The sequence below is a fragment of the Heptranchias perlo genome, chromosome 22, assembly GCF_035084215.1.
Source record: "Heptranchias perlo isolate sHepPer1 chromosome 22, sHepPer1.hap1, whole genome shotgun sequence".
NCBI classification, from domain to species: Eukaryota; Metazoa; Chordata; class Chondrichthyes; order Hexanchiformes; family Hexanchidae; genus Heptranchias; species Heptranchias perlo.
Window position 1 is genome coordinate 37,902,105 of NC_090346.1, and position 18,716 is coordinate 37,920,820.

At 42.0% G+C, this 18,716-nt stretch overlaps 2 protein-coding genes across 6 annotated transcripts in view; one reads left to right on the top strand and one right to left on the bottom strand.

The window, feature by feature from the left end:
- Positions 1-41: 41 nt before the first annotated feature.
- On the bottom strand, positions 42-11,918 carry zgc:112496 (uncharacterized protein LOC541336 homolog). 2 transcript variants are annotated; one of them, XM_068003738.1, is made up of 6 exons: positions 11,735-11,918; positions 11,102-11,278; positions 7,905-7,998; positions 5,127-5,286; positions 4,880-5,032; positions 42-3,831 (listed from the first exon to the last, which is right to left on the bottom strand). In XM_068003738.1, exons 2-6 carry the CDS (start codon positions 11,242-11,244, stop codon positions 3,656-3,658), a joined length of 726 nt encoding a protein of 241 aa, XP_067859839.1. In that variant the 5' UTR covers positions 11,245-11,278; positions 11,735-11,918; the 3' UTR covers positions 42-3,655. The 2 variants fall into 2 exon arrangements, with proteins under 2 accessions (XP_067859839.1, XP_067859840.1); XM_068003739.1 differs by lacking the exon at positions 11,735-11,918 and adding an exon at positions 11,546-11,627.
- An 83-nt stretch (positions 11,919-12,001) lies between these two features.
- Positions 12,002-18,716, top strand: part of stub1 (STIP1 homology and U-Box containing protein 1) — a 29,772-nt gene continuing 23,057 nt past the window's right edge. For 2 of the 4 annotated variants that reach the window (XM_068003310.1, XM_068003312.1), the window contains exons 1-2: positions 12,002-12,466; positions 17,808-17,858. In XM_068003310.1, coding sequence (XP_067859411.1) covers positions 12,353-12,466; positions 17,808-17,858 — 165 coding nt within the window. In that variant the 5' untranslated portion in view covers positions 12,002-12,352. The remainder of the gene's footprint in view (positions 12,467-17,807; positions 17,859-18,716) is intronic. The other 2 variants (XM_068003311.1, XM_068003313.1) reach the window with 1 other exon arrangement.

Below are 18,716 nucleotides of genomic sequence, written 5' to 3' on the forward strand. Positions count from 1 at the left end.
AGTGAAAGAACTCAAGTCATGTGACACGCAAACCTGTAATTTGGACTTTAATGTGTATTCTGGCAGAAAAGTACAGACTAGGGTTTTGTTCGGTTTTTTTTGCATCTTCCCACTCTTCCCTTGGAGAATAATGTGAAATAGTGGAAAGATTCACAGGCTGATTAACAATCGCAAATGGCCTTAACCATCTTTAGACCAGATGATAGGATGGTTAGTCCCATACAGTGAGAGGGTTTTATGGGTTCTTACAAACTCATACCAACCGGAGGTGAATATCTCGCTGGATGTCAACCTAGAATTCAGAGTTGAAACTCACTGGGACCGTCTGGAGAGGGGTTTGAACCCTACATCCTCTGACTCAAGAGTTGGGGATGGTACCACTAATCCAAAGGCTCACTCCTGCTGATTATGGTGATTACAATAGATGTAGACAGAAATTAAAAACACTCGGTTAGCATTAATATTCACTTAAGTGCAATCAGCTGTACACTATTCTTTAGCGCAAGTGTCAATTATTGTCTGATTGCACTCCTGTGAAGCGTCTTGGGACGTTTTACTATGTTAAAAGTGCTATATAAATGCAAGTTGTTGTTGAAAGCTCTGCTATAACGCACTAATAAGCTATGCAATCATCTGACATTGATCTTGCATCAAGACAAATTTTGAAAAACCTCTCTCTGCAGGCTTCACTTTGGATGACTCCCCACACCTAATAATGTACAATGGATTGAATAAAGTTGGTGGACATGACTGACCATGTAAACTTTCCACGGTGTCTGGCTGTAGGTGGTAGCTTTTATCAGACACACACTTGGTCTTTCCATTCAACTCCCAACATTTTATTAGAAAGAAATGCATACAGTCTCCCCATTTCATTTAAAAAGATACCGCAGAGCAAGTGAGATGAAGAGGCCAGTAGTAAAAAATCATTTTCAAAAAAAAAGTCCAGCTTAAAAAAAGTACAATCTACAATTCAATTTTACAAAAGCTCACAATTAACTACGACATTTACAAAGCATAACTCCACTACTGCCAAACACAGACGCAGGACAGCGTACGTCAATGGTGGTAGTGTGGTGTTACGGTGAGGTCAGGTACATGGAGCAATATCAATTTCAAATTTATTAACAGATGGCAGGCATAGAAAGTGGTAGTAAAACTGAATAAATTACAAGGAAAGAATTTTGTTGTGTTGCAAAGCAAAGCAGAAGTAACAGGAGAATTGTACAATTTAGAATGGCAAAATGTTCCCAGGTCAGGAATTTGGAGAAAATAGCAAATTTAATCACAGTAAACAGCTCAACTTGAAACTGCTCAGAGATAGTGATTCTCAGGGAGTGAGTTTCCGCAGGGTTTCTCCCATTTGCCTGCTGTAACTTTGGTGGAAGAGTTGCGGAAAACCCCGGAAAAGCTCAACCGGGAAACCCCTTCCCCACCCCCCAAAGGTCTGATCCAAAGAAAGTTATTCCACCTTCACTTCTTCAGGTTGCACGCTTCACCGGAAACTGAGCACGTAATTGAGGAAAATAATCACTACCCCAGACTTCATGGTTCTGACTGTTTCACTGAAATAAAGTCGAAATTTTTTTTTTAAAGTATAAAATTGGTGGGCAAATATTCATATCAGGAATTTCCTCGGCGGGGGGTTCTCCTGATTGGCAGCCGTAAGCTTGACAGAAACCATGGATGGATGCAAAATCTGGGTTTCCGCCAAGGTTAGGCTGACTGATGGGCAGAACCCCCAAGGAAATTCCTGGCATAAAGACCTTGTGAATGGAGCCATCAGTTTTCGTTGATTTGAGATACAATTAACTGCTCTATATAGCAGAGTGTTCCCTCCCTTTATAAGCAGGCTCTGCTAGGTTTAATATATATAACTGGTCAAAATGATCTGTAAATTTTCATCAAATTGTATTGCTGACACTTCTGCTAAAAATCTACAGCCTGAGAAAAGCTGCAAATTTTCATATTTCACTTTCTACACCCTCCAGTTAAGAATCGGAATAGTTTATGTGTAGCTGTTTATTTTGCAACTAGGCATTGGTGCCAATTTCATGTGACTGTGCAATCATCACCTCAGTAACATTTGTCATTGTGAAATTATATATATTTTTTGCTCACAAACTTGCAGCATCAATAGAATAGGTGCAGTGGGAAACAGGAAATGATTCAAGTCATGATGTTGCAAAACCTTGTAATTCACTCAGACATCTTCTACTCATTACCAGTGATTCACTTTCTTGTGCGTCACTATTTCATCTCTCTTTAAAAAAAAATAACCCGTACAAGCGGATCTTCTATAAGATTATTCGAGGGTACAGATACACAAATCACTAAAACTGGTGACGCAGGTTAATAAGGCCATAAAGAAAGCAAAACAAGCAGGGGGGTTCATTTCTAGAGGGATAGAATTGAAAAGCAGAAAAGTTATGTTAAACTTGTATAGAACCTTGGTTAGACCACACTTGGAGTACTGTGAACAGTCCTGGTCTCCATATTATAAAAAGGATACAGAGGTACTGCAGAAGGTGCAAAAAAAATTTACAATGACACCAGAACTGAGAGGTTATACCTATCAGGAAAGATCAACCACACTGCGGCTCTTTTCTCTAAACAAGAGAAGACTGAGGGGTGACCTGATCGAGGTCTTTAAGATAATGAAAGGGTTTGATAGGGTAGATGTAGAGAAGATGTTTCCATTTGTGGGGGAAACCAGAACTTGGAGCTATAAATATAAGATAGTCACCAACAAATCCAATAGGGAATTCAGGAGAAACTTTACCCAAAGACTGGTTAGAATGTGGAACTCGCTACCACAAGGAGTGGGTGAGGCGATTAGCATAGATGCATTTAAGGGGAAGCTTGATTAACACATGGGGGGAGCAATGAATAGAAGGATATGCTGATATGTTAGATGAAGTAGAGAGGGAGGAGGCTCATGTGCAGCATAAACACCAGCATGGACCTGTTGGGCCGAATGTTTTTGTGCTGTACATTCTATGTAATTCTATGAGATATGCTGGAGGGTACTGGCAGGAGCATATAGCATGTAACATGCAATGTATTATTTTCTGCCAAGGTGGAGCTCTTTTTAACCTGGCCTTTCCCTTTCAGACCACAAAGCCAAACTGCTCAATAGGCATATTGTGAGGTCAATTAGAGGCTACATAGTGTTGATGAACAAAGTTTCTGTGTAGCTTCTATAAATCTCCAGTTCCACCCATTGAAGATAGGCCAGGTTATCAAGGTCAGTAGAAACCAGCAAGAAATGACTGGCTTTATTTAATCTTTTTAAAGCTGCTCCTTGCTCCTTGGTAGGTCCGCTATGTTCAGTTGGGATTTTTTGTCATTTTATGAGCCAATCAGGTGCAAGTGTTACACAAACTTTGCATGTGCAACACCTTCAAATGTGACAGATGCACTAGATGCAAGAGTACATAAATAGCAATAATGCTTTATGTCGCATGTTACAGAGGGATGATGACGTTGCTTTCCCTTCATCCCGGGCTCAATTATCACTCCCAAGTGTCTGCCTTTTCTGAATGGTTTCAGCCCTCAATACTAGTTGGTACACCTTCCAAGAGTGCGAAGCTGGAACATAATATCGCTCACTCTGCATTATGTGGCTGTTTTCATAAAGGGACTGACTGGCTTGTCATTGTATCTTCTGCCTTTTCACAGGTCTCCTTGCCTTGTCTTTTTCTTTATTCACTGTTCTGTTTTGATGCAGCACAATGTCCTCCAGCAACAAGGGTTTAATATTTTGGCCCACAGCCCAGGTCCAAAGACACTGTTCAATTCTGTGAGGTGTCCAGTCCTTCACCAAATCAACTGTAAAAGATGAATACATCATTACCTCATGGCAAAGCCTACTTATTGTCATGTCACATCACACTGTAACATAGGCCATCACCGCATAATACATTCCCTTAAACAGGAGTGCACCACTGAGCATAACCACTGCATGTCTTATAGAAGGTAAAAAGCAACCTACCAAGGAGGTGAATTTCAAAATTAATTGAATATCAAAATAGCTACAGTACAACCCTCCGTTTATTTACTGTTATTCTGTAGAGTTCTAGTGTGAAGAACAGGGTTGTAATCATCACTAATAATTACCATTATTTACATAGACACTACTTACATTGTAAATCTAGAGATGGGAGAAAACTTATTCTTGTTGAATTTTCTCCTTCCTTTGACCAAGGTGCCAACTATCTGTGAGCTGTCTCAGAGAAAAAGAAACTGATAGGACAGCATACTTGGCCAAACTGGTCTCCTAACATGTGTAATTGACAATTGTATGATACCAGCCTATTGCAGCAGGGGGGTCCCAAGCTTAGTCCTGCTTTTCCCAAATAGACCACTTTAGCCACATCGCTGACATGCTTTTATTGGATGAAGACAGAACTTGCGTTTATATAGCACTTCTCATGACATCCCAAAGTGCTTCACAGCCAATGAATTACTTTTGAAGTGCAGTCATTGTTGTAATGTAGGGAAACAGGACGTACACTGAACAAAACTCAAAGACTAACAATTTCAGCACCATACAGTTTTGACTTCAAGTAAGGCTTCCTTACTTGACCACAGTCCAACAGCCTGCTCATAACTCTCATTCAATCATCAAGGTCCTCCTCTAGCCCCTTGTAATCACCTTGTGCATTATACATACAGAGTAGGGCCTTTGCAAGAAAATACTTTTAATACATTTACCTATTAGACTAGTAAACACTAGTTTAGATTGGTTCAGACCAGGTGTATACAACAGTAACTCCTGGGAAATCGTTGGCATTATTACATTATCACAACAGCAGGATTTCCTTTGGCACACAGCAAGTGAAGAAAGTGCACATCTGTGAAAATGGGAAAAACTTACTCTCGTTGAGTTGTCTTGCACATTCCCTCACTTTGTCCAGGTATAGGACGTAGTGTTTAAGTGTGTACTGAATGGGAACCAAGCCTGGGATTGACTGCACCACTTCATCGGCCATGAATGCAGCTTCCTGTGGAGCGCCAGCCACCAGCACAGCTAAGCAGGAGCAAGAGAAAAGCGTCCATTAGAATACAAATGTACCGCACGAATAGGGAATGTAAGTAATCTGACAGGGTGTTTTCTTTCCTACCTGATGCAGTAGCAGGCCCTAGTGCTTTCAGCTTACTGATCTCTGTGATTGCAGCTGATATGTCGGGAAGGAGCTTGAACGCTTTTCGTGTGCACGACTCCACACTGTCCGTGGAATTAGTCTTTACCATCTGCTGCAGTCTTGGGCGGAACTTACCTCTCTGCAGGTAGTAGGGTGGAGGGAAGGGAAAGAAAACTCAAATTAAAATGGAGTCAAGGTGACTGACTGACTGATTTTTAAGCTTAAAGATTTGAAGGTTAATAGAATTGGTAAATAACTGGGTCATCACAGAAATTGAGGAGTTCAAATCTGCACTCTCCTGCAATAGCCTCACTCAAATATACAGCACATTGCCATCGACCACAGCACCCTGTCAGTTAATCCTAGAGACAATGCAGAGATAATGTACATTCCTCAAGACAAAGTGACCATCCTGAGGCACTGCATGTGCCTTTAGCCCACAGTGTCTTCCCAAAGCTACATTCATAAGATACACTGGCTTTCCTTTAAGTGTCCTAGCACAACCAGATTATATCTTTTACTAAAGTGTGCTGGCATACCCACAGGAATGGTAGGTTTAATTGCAGTGGTATAATATCTGAATATGAAGGCATCGCAGGACTTATCCACATTTTTATACTGTGGAGAATGAATTTCTGCAAGGAGATTTAGATGCGCTGGGGGAATGGGCCAGAGTCTGGCAAATGATATTTAACCAAGGTAAGTTTACATGGAACACAACTGAAATCAGTTGAGAGAGAAAAGGATCTTGGTGTTATAGTAGATAATTCTCTAAAGGCTCATGACCAATGCCGAGAAGCCGTAGCCAAAGCAAACAGGGTATTAGGTTGTATTAATAGGACTATTGACTATAAAACAAAGCACATCATTTTGTCCTTGTTCAAGACTTTAGTTAGACTGCATTTAGAATGACCAGTGATGGTCCCCTCATATGTTGGATGATATAGAGGCTATGGAAAAAGTTCAAAGGAGGGCCATTAGAATGATTCCCAGCTTAAAAACATTAGTTACTATGAAAGGTTTAAAAAGCTGGGTCTATTCACTTTAGAGATGGGTAGACATAGGGGTAAATTGAATGAGGTATAAAAATAAGTTAAAGGACTAGATTGTGTTCCTAACGATAGATTAGGGAGACCAGTGGTCTTGTGTACAAGTTAGGCAAGGGTAGGGCTAGATTAGATGTTAGGCAGTTCCTCTTTTCCCAAGAGGATGGTAGACCTATAGAACCAATTACCGGCTCTGTGGTGGGTCCTGACTCTCTGCAAACCTTCAAGAGAGCTGGACCAGTTCCTCATTGGGGCGAAGATCACGTCTTAGAAAAAGTTAGGTAAAATATCAGGTAATACCAGAATGGCCAATGTGGCCTGGACTTGTTTTTGACTGCCAAAGGTGGTCAGAGAGGAATTTTCCAGATTTCCTTCCCCCCCCCCACCCCATTAATTGGCCTTAAATACGAAACTTGCAATCAGACTGGGAGGCTCTGGACCTCGCAAGCCACCAGGCAAACTGTAAACAACAGCATTTTGCATGGATTAAAATGCTGTATTATTGTATGGATAAAGTTTCCCTCTGGACTTCCCTATCTTTGTGCAATAACAAAACTGTCTTCCTCATTGCGTTTCTAGATTTCAAAAGCCCACAGTTGCAGCTGTGTAAAGGCTACAGACCACGAGGCAATATCCAGAGTTTACTCATTGCAGTCACTCCTGGTACTACGAACATACAAAAAGATACTACGAACATACAGGCTGTAGAAAAAACATCTGGTTGATCAAAGCTGACCTACAGAGTCCCGATGCGAGAAACATCATGATTAGATACCCCCTAGCCATCGAAGCAGTGTAATCTCCTGGGAGAGGCAAAAAAAAACAAGTATAGCACCTTATGACGTCCCAAAGTGCTTTACAGCCACATCGATTACTTTTGAAGTGCAGTGACTGTTTTGCAAGCTACCTTGGCAGCCAATTTACACACAGTAAAGTCCCACAAACAGCAAGTGAATGTCTGATCAGATACTCTGTTTATAGTGCGGCTAGATATTGCCTGCTAAAGGTAGTGTGGTGTGCTGCAGCTCTAATGCGTTGTGCCAGGAAGTGTGAGGCAAGTCATTCCCCTCACAAGTAAGCTCCTGACCACAATTACCCGTCCAGTAGACAGTAGTTGCTTCCCTACAGGAAGGAACAAAATTAAAAATGAGCTGGATCAACAATGCAGTTGATCTGTTAAGCTCTTTTCAGTCACAGAATGATAGGCTGTTTAGGGAGAACCATGAGAAGGAACAGAGAATAGTTATTTCCCCAGTGCCAATAAAGAGCCTGAAGATAGGAAACAAGTTACATCAGATTTTAATCCCACCACAGTGCATTAATGACAACAAAAAGGGAGGATTTTCTCTGCCACTCTATTGCGCCGAGTTTTAGTAGAAGGGGGAGAAGTACTCTTGCAGGATTTAAACATGAAAACAGAACTCTTCCAAAGGCCTGGTCAGATGGTAACATTAAGCCACACTGACACATAAATGTCAAGTTTGATCCTAGTCTGAGTAGAGATAATGGATCTCAGCCCAAGGACCACAACTGGCCTCCATTCCCCTGGGTATGGAGGAGGGAAAAAGATTAGCAGAGTTCTCACTCTTGAATGTTATGTAGTGACCTCTGCTGTAAAATAAAATTTAAAAAAAAACATACAAACATCCTGAAACAAATTTGATTTTCTTGACATTTTACATATAAACCCGACCCTGCCCAGCAGACTTACTGTCAGTTTCCATTCCATCAATTGAACCAGCTCGGCATGAGTGAGGAATTTCTCTGCGCGGCTACAGACAGCTGCGGGTAATTCTTCTTGATACCTGAATTAGAACAGTAAATATTGACCATAAATACCTGTCAAGAGCGTGAGAGAGCGCGCGCGCAAGTATTTTAACTAACTTTTCCCCATCCCTACGTACAATAAACCGAGGCCCTATCTACCTTCTAATGTTGATGTAAAAGATCCCATGGTATTTTATTGAAGAGTTGGGTGTTCTGCTGATGTCCTGGCCAACAGTCTTCCCTCAAACAACACCTTCAAAACAGATCAATTGGTCATTTATCTCATTTATTGTTTCTGGAAGCTTGCTGTGTGCAAATTGGCTGATTCATTTGCCTATAAAACAACACTGATAATTTGAAAAGTAATTTGGGATGTCGGACGACATGAGGGGCACCCTATAAATACAAGTTATTCTTTCTATTTTTTTTGCCCTTCTCAGCATCATGATCACAGACATCATTAGCCTGTCAACACACTGGCCATGGTACTGCTCTCCTGGTTCCACTCCTACCTGTCAGACCATTGATATTACATTGCCTCAAATGGTTTTTCCTGCCATGTCCATATGGTCATCTTTAGCGTACCCCAGTATTCCATCCTTGGCCCTTTTTTTTCCATTTACATGGTGATTACTTTTACTCCAAATACTTTGGTGATGCTATTGAGAAGCATGGAGTCAGCTTTCACATACATGTGATGCCATCCACCTCACTATCTCCTCCATCGTATTCACGGCTGTTGCTATCACCTTCATTGGCCAATCCAACATTAAGAACCGAATGAGTCTAAACTTCCTGAGCTTAATATCAGCAAACATTAATGTGCTTCCAATTTCAACTCCATCTATCTCTCTGGCGGCCACTTCAAACACAGATGTGGAGAATCTTGGGGGGAATTTTAAACCCCCAGGATGGGTGGGACAGTGGCAGTTAAATTGTTAAAAATGGGAAACTCGACCCCAACCCACCGCGAAAACGCCTACTTCCGGTTTAACCGGGGCGGGTTGGGGGTTGGTCGAGTAACCCGCTCGAGAGGCGGGTCGGTAATTATAATATGTTAATGAGGCTCCGTGCCTCAGATTTTGTCAGTGACTTGGATTTAACATCTCCAGCATGGGTGGCCCTGGAGATGGAGCACGCGATGTCTACCGGTACGCTTGAGGCTTTCCACGACTGGTGGGCACCGCAGGGACTGGAGTGCATCCTGGACCAGAATAATAACATTTTGATTTGACACTTGTTTTGGTTTTTTTGGTTTCTGCACATAATCACACCCTAAACCCCCCCCTTCTTATAAAAGGGGGGGCCTAAAAACACACAAAAAAAAACATTTCCAGCATGAGTTTCCCGGGACGCAGGAAACCTGGCAGCTAAAGAGAGGCGATCCAGCAGTTAAGTACTTTTACAGCTCTGCTTGTGGGCAGGGAGCAGCAGGAGTGCTTCCCCCCCCGGTCCCCCAAGCAATCCTGACATGATCGGCCGACCACCCCCATCCCCATCCACGATCCAATCTCCGCTCCCCCGATCTCTCTCCCCACCCCCCAGCAATCCGATCTTCTCCCCCCCCCCCCCCCCACCGTGCGCGCGATCCGACTTCCCCCACTCCTCCTCCTCCTCCTTTGATCCCCCATTCCTGCCTGCCAGTGGCCAGCCTTTCAATCTGGCCAGCTGTGAGATGGGAAACAGAGTAAAAAAATTCTAATGAGGATCTCTGCCTGCCTGATATTTCCGGGTTTTCCAGGCGCTCCCGCTCCCTCTCCGTATATATCGGGGCCTTGGTGTATTGCTTGACGTTGAGCTCAGCTTCCTCTCTGACATGCAATCTGCCACCAAGGCTACATCCCCCCCACCGCGCTCCTATGTCTTTGTCGCTAATGCTGAAAGCTTTATCCTTTCTTGGCTGGGCTTCTCTAATGTTCTCCTTGCCAGCCTCCCCACATCTGCCATCCATAAAGTACAATTCATTCAAAATGCTGTGGCTCATGCCCTCACCCACACTAAGGCCCATGTCCCCATCACCCCTGTCCTCATCAAACTCTACTGGCTTTTTGTGTTGCAGGGAATCAACAATAAGATTCCTGTCCTCACCTTCAAATGCCCCTATCACCTTGCTTCTTCCAACCTCCATGACCTCCTACAGCTCCTGTCCTGTATGAACTCTGGTTCAGCAATACCAGTCTACTTCTCATTCCTTCTAGTCCACCATAGGCAACCACTCCTTCAGCCACCTTTCCCCCATACTCTGGAATTCCCACCTTCAGCACTCTACATTGTCACCACACTAGTTGACTTCAAAACTTCCTTAGGACCATCTTCATCGAGTGTGATATTGCTATTTCCAGAGTCTCTTATTCCCACCCACTGTCCACTCACAATCTCCTGCTCTCCATGGTTGGAGATGTCTCTTTCCACAAAATGAGCACTGTAGAAATTTAAAATCTTTTCCTCGCTTAAAAGGTGTTAAAATCCAGGTTATTGTTCACAGCACTTGATCATTGCAGCTTCAAGGTAACGTGTATCTTCTTTGTGACGAGCACTTTCATTCTTCATTATACACCTATCACACTTGCGTATGTATTTCTGTAACATCCTCCAGCCCTACAACCCTCCGAGATCTCGGCACTCCTCCAATTCTGGCCTTTTGTGCATCCCTGATTTTAATTGTTCCATCTTTGGCGGCCGTGTCTTCAGCTGCCTTGGCCTCAAGCTCTGGAATTCCCTCCCTCCCTCTCTCCTCCTTTAAGATGCCCCTTAAAACCTACCTCTTTGACCAAGCTTTTGGTCACCTGTCCTAATATCGCCTTATGTGACTCGGTGTCAAATTTTGTTTAATAATGCTCCTGTGAAGCACCTTGGGACATTTTACTACGTTAAAAGCACTATATAAATGCAAGTAATTTGTTATATAATGGAAATCACAGGTTCAAATGAGTGGATTACAGTTTTCTAAATATACAACAGTCTTAATCTCAGGCCTGAGTGCATAAATTTGCCAGATTAGGGAAAAAAAAGATCAGCTGATCAAGTGAAAGAGAAAGACAGAATAAACCAAACAAGAGGCTGTGATTCTCCCTCTCTCCCAGAAGATTTTGTTTCTCTGCCTTTGTTGTCCTTGTACAATATGCCAGATCTACCTCTCACCATTTATCCAGTGCAGCTAGTTTGCCTGCCTTCCCTCCTTTGGACGCTGTTGTCTTTGCTTCAACCACATCCCAATAAAGAGCAAACACAGACCTCCATACAGCGGGATCCTTACAGTTATACAGTCCTCCATCTCCAGACATGGCTTCACTCACCAAGCAGCTTCAACCTGTAGGGCTACAGAAATTGGTCATTTAAAATTACACAGAACTAGATCTACCGGCTTAAAAATTTGCTGCACTAATACCCACTGAGACCTAGAACTTTACAGATTTGCCTGGGATGAAAACCACCTCAGGAAATTCAACATTTCTCCTTAAACGTACAAGGCAGGATCTGTATAAGAGATAGAATACGACTGGGAGCAATCAATCCCGCTCGAACTCACAGGAAACAAATCAGACTTTAGATAAAACCAAACTCTGACATTGGTTGGACACTTACACGAAGCTTGAGCTGCTACACCTCAAAGTGTTTACTTTACAACATAAATTGCACCAAAGTCACTAACAATCCCACAACTTCCACATTCAAAAACATCGGCCCAACCCCCCGCGGCGCCTGTTTGTGCCAATCATTCGCAGATTCATACCATTGACTATTTCGTTACTAAATAAGTGTATTTAATTGTACCTGTTTTATTTAATTTACGAAACGCGTACACATTATCCTTTATGCGTAAACATCCATTCATTCATTCATTTGACTTTTAGTCTCTAAAGCGGGGAAGGCACCATTTCCATTAGCAAGATGGCGGCGCGGCAGCTTCACTGCACAGTCACCACAGCTTTGTGCTGGTAATCGCTTTCCCTTGTCAGTGCAGAAAGATGACGTCACCTCGCCTGAACTGGACATCCCATCTTGTGGCGGCACATAGAGATTGCGTCACTCGCACTAAGACGTCACTCGTGGGCGGCGATGGAAGACGTCATTGAGCGCGGCTGTTTCCGTGCGTCTTGTACACAAACAGCGCTCGCGGCTTTAGACTCTTTTAAAGCGGTTCCAATTACAAGAGACAGCCGGGCCCAGACCCCGAGCCCCGCCGTGTCTGCCCCCCTGAACTCTGGTTACCGAAAGAGAGCAAATCATTAGGGATTCCTCTTCCTAACTGGCCCCGTCCCCGCCGCCTACGGCCTGGGCCCACTGCATAGCCTCGGAGTTTCCCCAACAGCTACAGGCCCGTCAGCAGCTGCAGGGAAACCGGCTTTTTCCTGCGCGTGTGTAGCTTCACCAGGGATCCGGAGAAACAGCATGTCCGGAAGCCCCGAGAAGAGCCTGACAGCCCAGGACTTGAAGGAGCAAGGGAATCGCCTCTTTCTCAGCAGAAAGTATCAAGAAGCAGCGGCCTCTTACAGCAAGGCCATAGTGAGTATCTCAGCTAATGTCCATAGAGCAAACAGCTCAGCTTCAAACAAACTCCCCAATAACAGCTCAAAGCACAATAGCACATGAAGTACCAGTCACCCTGTCATTCATTATGCTTTGTCATCCCTGCTTGTAGTATTTGGCACTTATGAATATCAAACACCAGAATAAAAGGGCAAGGGTTCATGTGACCTGTTCAGGAATAACAATCGTGATACAATGGTTGCAGGCCGTTGTTGGCTCTCGCTAGTTCCATATGCAGTCTACCAGTTTGCTCCTCTGCCACATTCAGTGCTTCTGCAACCTAAACCTAATGGTTCAAAATCTAGCACTTATTCTGTGCATATGTAAAATACATATACATGGGAAAAATATATATGTACTATAAATCACATTACACTGGTCCAATGTTTTTGAGCTTGTTGCATAATTGAAGGGCCTGTGTTAGAAGGCTGAGTGTTTTTGAAGATCTATGAAATGTGTATGTTGGGATTTATGTGATCATAAGCTACCCAAGATTTGTTCTTTGTTGTTTACAATGTCATCTGAATCATTATGGTGCCACACTGTTGTAACAGGCTCCAAAATTATCTGTCTCATTTTCCTCAGCCATTTTCATACTGTAGCCTTGGTATATGATTCACTAATGTACACTGCTGTTGTGATCCTGCAAAGACTGAAGTATGACTTTAGTCTATCGTTTATCAGCTGGCCAGTTGATGTGCATGCGTGTTAGATCACAACAATAATGTAGAAGAAATAGGATTCATTTTGCATCATCTCCACATGCGGCTGGATATCTGGATTTTTGTTACAGTGATGCATGTTAATTAGTTGAATCAGTAATTGACAGACTGCCAAAATCATGGGTGCATTCTTAAAGATATGCACTTAAGGGGCACAGTGACATGAAGTTCTTGATAAATCTTTTAGGCTATGCGAACATTAGATGAAAATTGTACTTGATTCTACTTTTACAAACAATGCATGGTCATTCCACCCGAAACAAAGTAAACATTTTTTGATGAAGACACTGCCTCTTTATTTCTGTAAACAATTTTACAACACCAAGTTATAGTCCAGCAATTTTATTTTAAATTCACAAGCTTTCGGAGGCTTCCTCCGAAAGCTTGTGAATTTAAGGAGGAATGAAGGAGGAAGCCTCCGAAAGCTTGTGAATTTAAAATAAAATTGCTGGACTATAACTTGGTGTTGTAAAATTGTTTACAATTGTCAACCCCAGTCCATCACCGGCATCTCCACATCTTTATTTCTGGATACAAGCTAATCATTCAATTTCTTCCTAATTAGCACATGCTGAATAACAAAATCAATTCTTTGTTGACTATTTACTTTTCTCCTCTTTCTCTCTCTTTCCCCCCCCTCCCATTAAGTTAAGTTTGAAGATCCTTATGATGTTTCAACTCTTTAATTGAACTGTTGGAGATCGCCCTCATTCTGATTTGCCCACACTATCGTAATACTATGTTTTAACATACAGAATTTGAGCAGTTTTTTTAAGGTTATTTTACACATTCATCTCTCCAGAGATTACTGTTAAAACATTAGTTTTAAAAGAAGCAAGGGAGGAAATAGGGAGGAAAGCAAAGGAACTGTGACCATCATTTTCCAATCGTCACTGGATACAGGCGTGGTGCCAGAGGATTGGAGGACTGCTAATGTTGTACCATTGTTTAAGAAGGGAGTGAGGTTTACAGGCCAGTCAGTCTAACCTCGGTGGTGGGCAAATTATTGGAATCAATTCTGAGGAACAGGATAAACCGTCATTTAGAAAGGCACAAAGTAATCAAGGACAGTCAACATGGAGTTGTTACGGGAAGGTCGTGTCTGACTAACTTGATTGATTTTTTTGAGGAGCTAACAAGGGTAGTGCATTTGATGTAGTCTACGTGGATTTTAGCAAGGCTTTTGACAAGGTCCCACATGGCAGACTGGTCAAAAAAGTAAAAGCCCATGGGATCCAAGGAAGAGTGGCAAATTGGATCCAAAATTGGCTCAGTGACAGGAAGCAAAAGGTAACAGCCGATGGGTGTTTTGTGACTAGAAGGATGTTTCCAGTACTAGGTCCCTTGCTTTTTGTGATATATATTAATGAATTGGACTTAAATGTAGGGGGCATGAATTAGAAGTTTGCAGATGATACAAAAATTGGCTGTGTTTTTGCTGGTGAGGAGAAAAGCTGCAGCCTGCAGGACGATATCAATGGACTGGTCAGTTGGGCAGAAAAGTGGCAAATGGAATTCAATCCGGAGAAGTGTGAGGTAATGCATTTGGGGAGGGCAAACAAGGTAAGGGAGTACACAATAAATGGGAGGATACTGAAAGGTGTAGAGGAGGTGAGGGACCTTGGAGTGCATGTCCACAGATCCCTGAAGATAGCAGGTCAGCTAGATAAGGTGGTTAAGAAGGCATATGGAATACTTTCCTTTATTAGTGGAGGCACAGAATATAAGAGCATGGAGGTTATGCTTGAACTGTATAAAACACTGGTCAGGCCACAGTTTGAGTACTGTGTACATTTCTGGTCACCACATTACAGGAAGGATGTAATTGCACGAGAGAGGGTAAAGAGGATTGTACAGTTGCTATGAGGAAAGATTGGATAGGCTGGGGTTGTTCTCTTTGGAACAGAGGAGGCTGAGGGATGATTTAATTGATGTGTACAAAATTATGAGGGGCCTAGATAGAGTAGAAAGGAAGGAACTATTTCCCTTAGCAGAGGGGTCAATAACCAGGGGCTATAGATTTAAAGTGATTGGTAGAAGGATTAGAGGGGAGCAGAGGAAAATTTTTTTCACCCAGAGGGTGGTAGGGGTCTGGAACTCACTGCCTGAAAGGGTGGTAGAGGCAGAAACCCTCAACTTATTTAAAAAGTACCTGGATGTGCAGCTGAAGTGCTGTGACCTAGAAGGCTATGGGCCAAGTGCTGGAAAGTGGGATTAGGCTGGGTGGCTCATTTTCGGCTGGTGCGGAAACAGTGGGCCGAATGGCGGCCTCCTGTGCCATAAATTTTCTATGATTCTGGTCAGTTTTTTTTAAGGTGCTCCTGTCTCCCTCTGGATTATCTGCAGTGATGGGATAGTAAGCCATTTGTGTATTATACTGCCCCACAGGAACCTGTGGAATAGGATTAGGTTCTAGGTGGGTATGAATGTTCTACTACCATTTTCTTAGGAACAGGAATAGGACGTTCAGCCCCTCGAATCTCGAACCTCACCCCTCAACCTTCTAAACTCAAAGGAATACAAACCAGATTTATGCAACCTCTCCCCATAATTTTACTCTTCAAGTTTTGGTATCATTCTGGTGAATCTGCACTGTATCCCCTCCAAGGCCAGTATATCTTGAAGTGTCGTGCCCAAAACTGAATGCAGTACTCCAGATGGAATTTGACCAAGGCTCTGTACAACTAAGGTGTCGCATCCTCACTTGTATTCCAACTCCCTTGAGATAATGCCCAACATAAGAACATAAGAAATAGGAGCAGGAATAGGCCATAGGGCCATTCAATAAGATCATGGCTGATCTTCGACCTCAACTCCACTTTCCTGCCCGATCCCCATATCCCTTGATTCCCCTAGAGGCAACAAATCTATCTATCTCAGCCTTGAATATACTCAACGACTGAGCATCCACAGCCCTCTGTCGTAGAGAATTCCAAAGATTCACCACCCTCCGAGTGAAGAAATTCCTCCTCATCTCAGTCTTAAATGGCTGTCCCCTTATCCTGAGACTATGCCCCCTAGTTCTAGACTCTCTAGCCAGAGGAAACAATCTCTTAGCATCTACCGTGTCAAGTCCCCTCAGAATCTTGTATGTTTCGATGAGATCACCTGTCATCTAAACTCCAGAGAGTAAAGGCCATTCTACTCAATCTTTCCTCATAGAACAACCCTCTCATCCCAGGAATCAATCTAGTGAACCTTCGTTGCACCGCCTCTAAGGCAAGTATATCCTTCCTTTAGATAAGGAGACCAAAACTGTACACAGTACTCCAGGTGTGGTCTCACCAAAGCCCTGTACAATTTTAGTAAGACTTCCTTAGTCTTGTACTCCAAACCCCTTGCAATAAAGGCCAACATGCTATTTGCCTTCCTAATTGCTTGCTGTACCTGCATGCTAACTTTTTGTATTTCTTGTACGAGGACACCCAAATCTCTCTGAATACCAACATTTATTAGTTTCTCACCATTTAAAAAATATTCTGTTTTTCTATTCTTCCTACCAAAATGAATAACCTCACATTTCTCTACATTATACTCCATCTGCCACCTTCTTGCCCACTAACTTAACTTGTCTATATCCCTATGCAGACTCTTTGTGTCCTCCTCACAGCTTACTTTCTCACCTAGCTTTGTATCATCAGCAAACTTGGATACATTACACTCGGTCCCTTCATCTAAGTCATTAATATAGCTGAGGCCCAAGCACTGATCCTAGCGGCACTGCACTAGTTACAGCCTGCCAATCTGAAAATGACCCATTTATCCCTACTCTTTTTTGTCCGTTAACCAATCCTCTATCCGTGCTAATATCCAGGCTAACATTCCATTAGCCTTTTTGATTGGTCTTTGTACCCGTGCACAAGCTTTTTACTGATGTGTGTACAGGGATACCTAAATCCCTTTACTCTCCACAGCTCCTAGTCTCTCTCGATTAAGAAAATATTCTGTTTTGCCTTGCTCAGATCCAAAGTGTATGACCTCACACTTCCTCACATTGAATTCCATCTGCCATAGTTTTGCCCACTCATTTAGTCTGTTTATGTCCCTTTGTAACTTCCTACTCCCATCTACACAACTTACTATGTCTCCTAACGTAGTGTTGTCCCACATTGGAAGTGGCAGCCCAGGTTCACACAATTCTTTCTTTTTTATAACATTTTTTAAGAAGCTATATTCAGAGCCTATTTTAGTTAGATTGTATCCTTAAGTCTAACTCAATTTGTCTCTTAAACTTGGCAACCAAATACTGTGCGAACTCCTCAGAATCTCTTTGCTGGGGAAGGAACAGAAATGTGATGTTTTGATAAGATGTCTTGCTAATCCGCTCTGGTGGTAATCCTAGACTATATGATCTGTATCTGAACATATTGCATACTGTATGTCAATTTTTACACCACATGTGTGGACCATTAAATTATTATTCAGTGGCATCTCATTTGTATAATCTAGGTATGAAGATTAGGACTTCTTCCCTATGCTGTCTCATCAGTGCTCCCAAACTGTGTGCGTTGAATGATTTGTCACGGAGCCAGTCTAAGCTTCTATCTCCGTAGCTCACTGGCACTATAAATATAAATATTTTTTAAAATCGGCAGGTCAGGAAGGAACTGAAGCGGAGAGAGTGTCCCTGTTGCTGGTGGAGATCGGTAAGGCTGCATGCTGGCACTGATGAAATTTTACTTATATTCTCATAATATTTAGAGTGAAAGGTCTCTGCTAGAATAAATATATATATATATGATTTATTTATACATAGTTTATAGATACAGATTTATTTATATATTATTTATATATATATATATATATATATATATATAGATTTTATATATCACATTTATATATATCTCATAAATAGATTTATTTATATATATCGTGTGTATATATAGCTTTATTTATATATACATCATATATATAGCTTTATTTATATATATATATGTCGTATATATAGATTTATTTATATATATCTTGTACATATAGATGGATTTATATATCACACATAGATGGATCACATGTAGATGGATTTATATGTATCACACATATAGATGAATTGATATACATAGACACAAATCTGTATACATCATGTATGTATACAGATTTGTTGATATATGTGTGTACATGACATGAGATATATATATATATATATATATATATAACTACACACATTTTTATTTATATATATATATATTAGTGAGCCTTCGCGTCTGTGCATCTAATGTTCATTCTAGCTATGATGTTTTCAATGTGGTGGACAAAATTGTCTGGAGGGGGAGAGGCAAGATGGTTCACAAAGATGTGGGTGATGTGAAAGCAGCTTTCACATTTACAATAGCGCAGGATGGAAATTGATACAGCTGTAACATTTTCTACTGTTTAATTTACACTACCCACATGGCTGATGGCAAGCTGTTGATTATGGATTTATTACACTTGTTAGCAGGATTTGCACAACTTGCAAATTTCTTTGGATACATTCCATATCAGGCAACTTGCCATGATTGGTGATT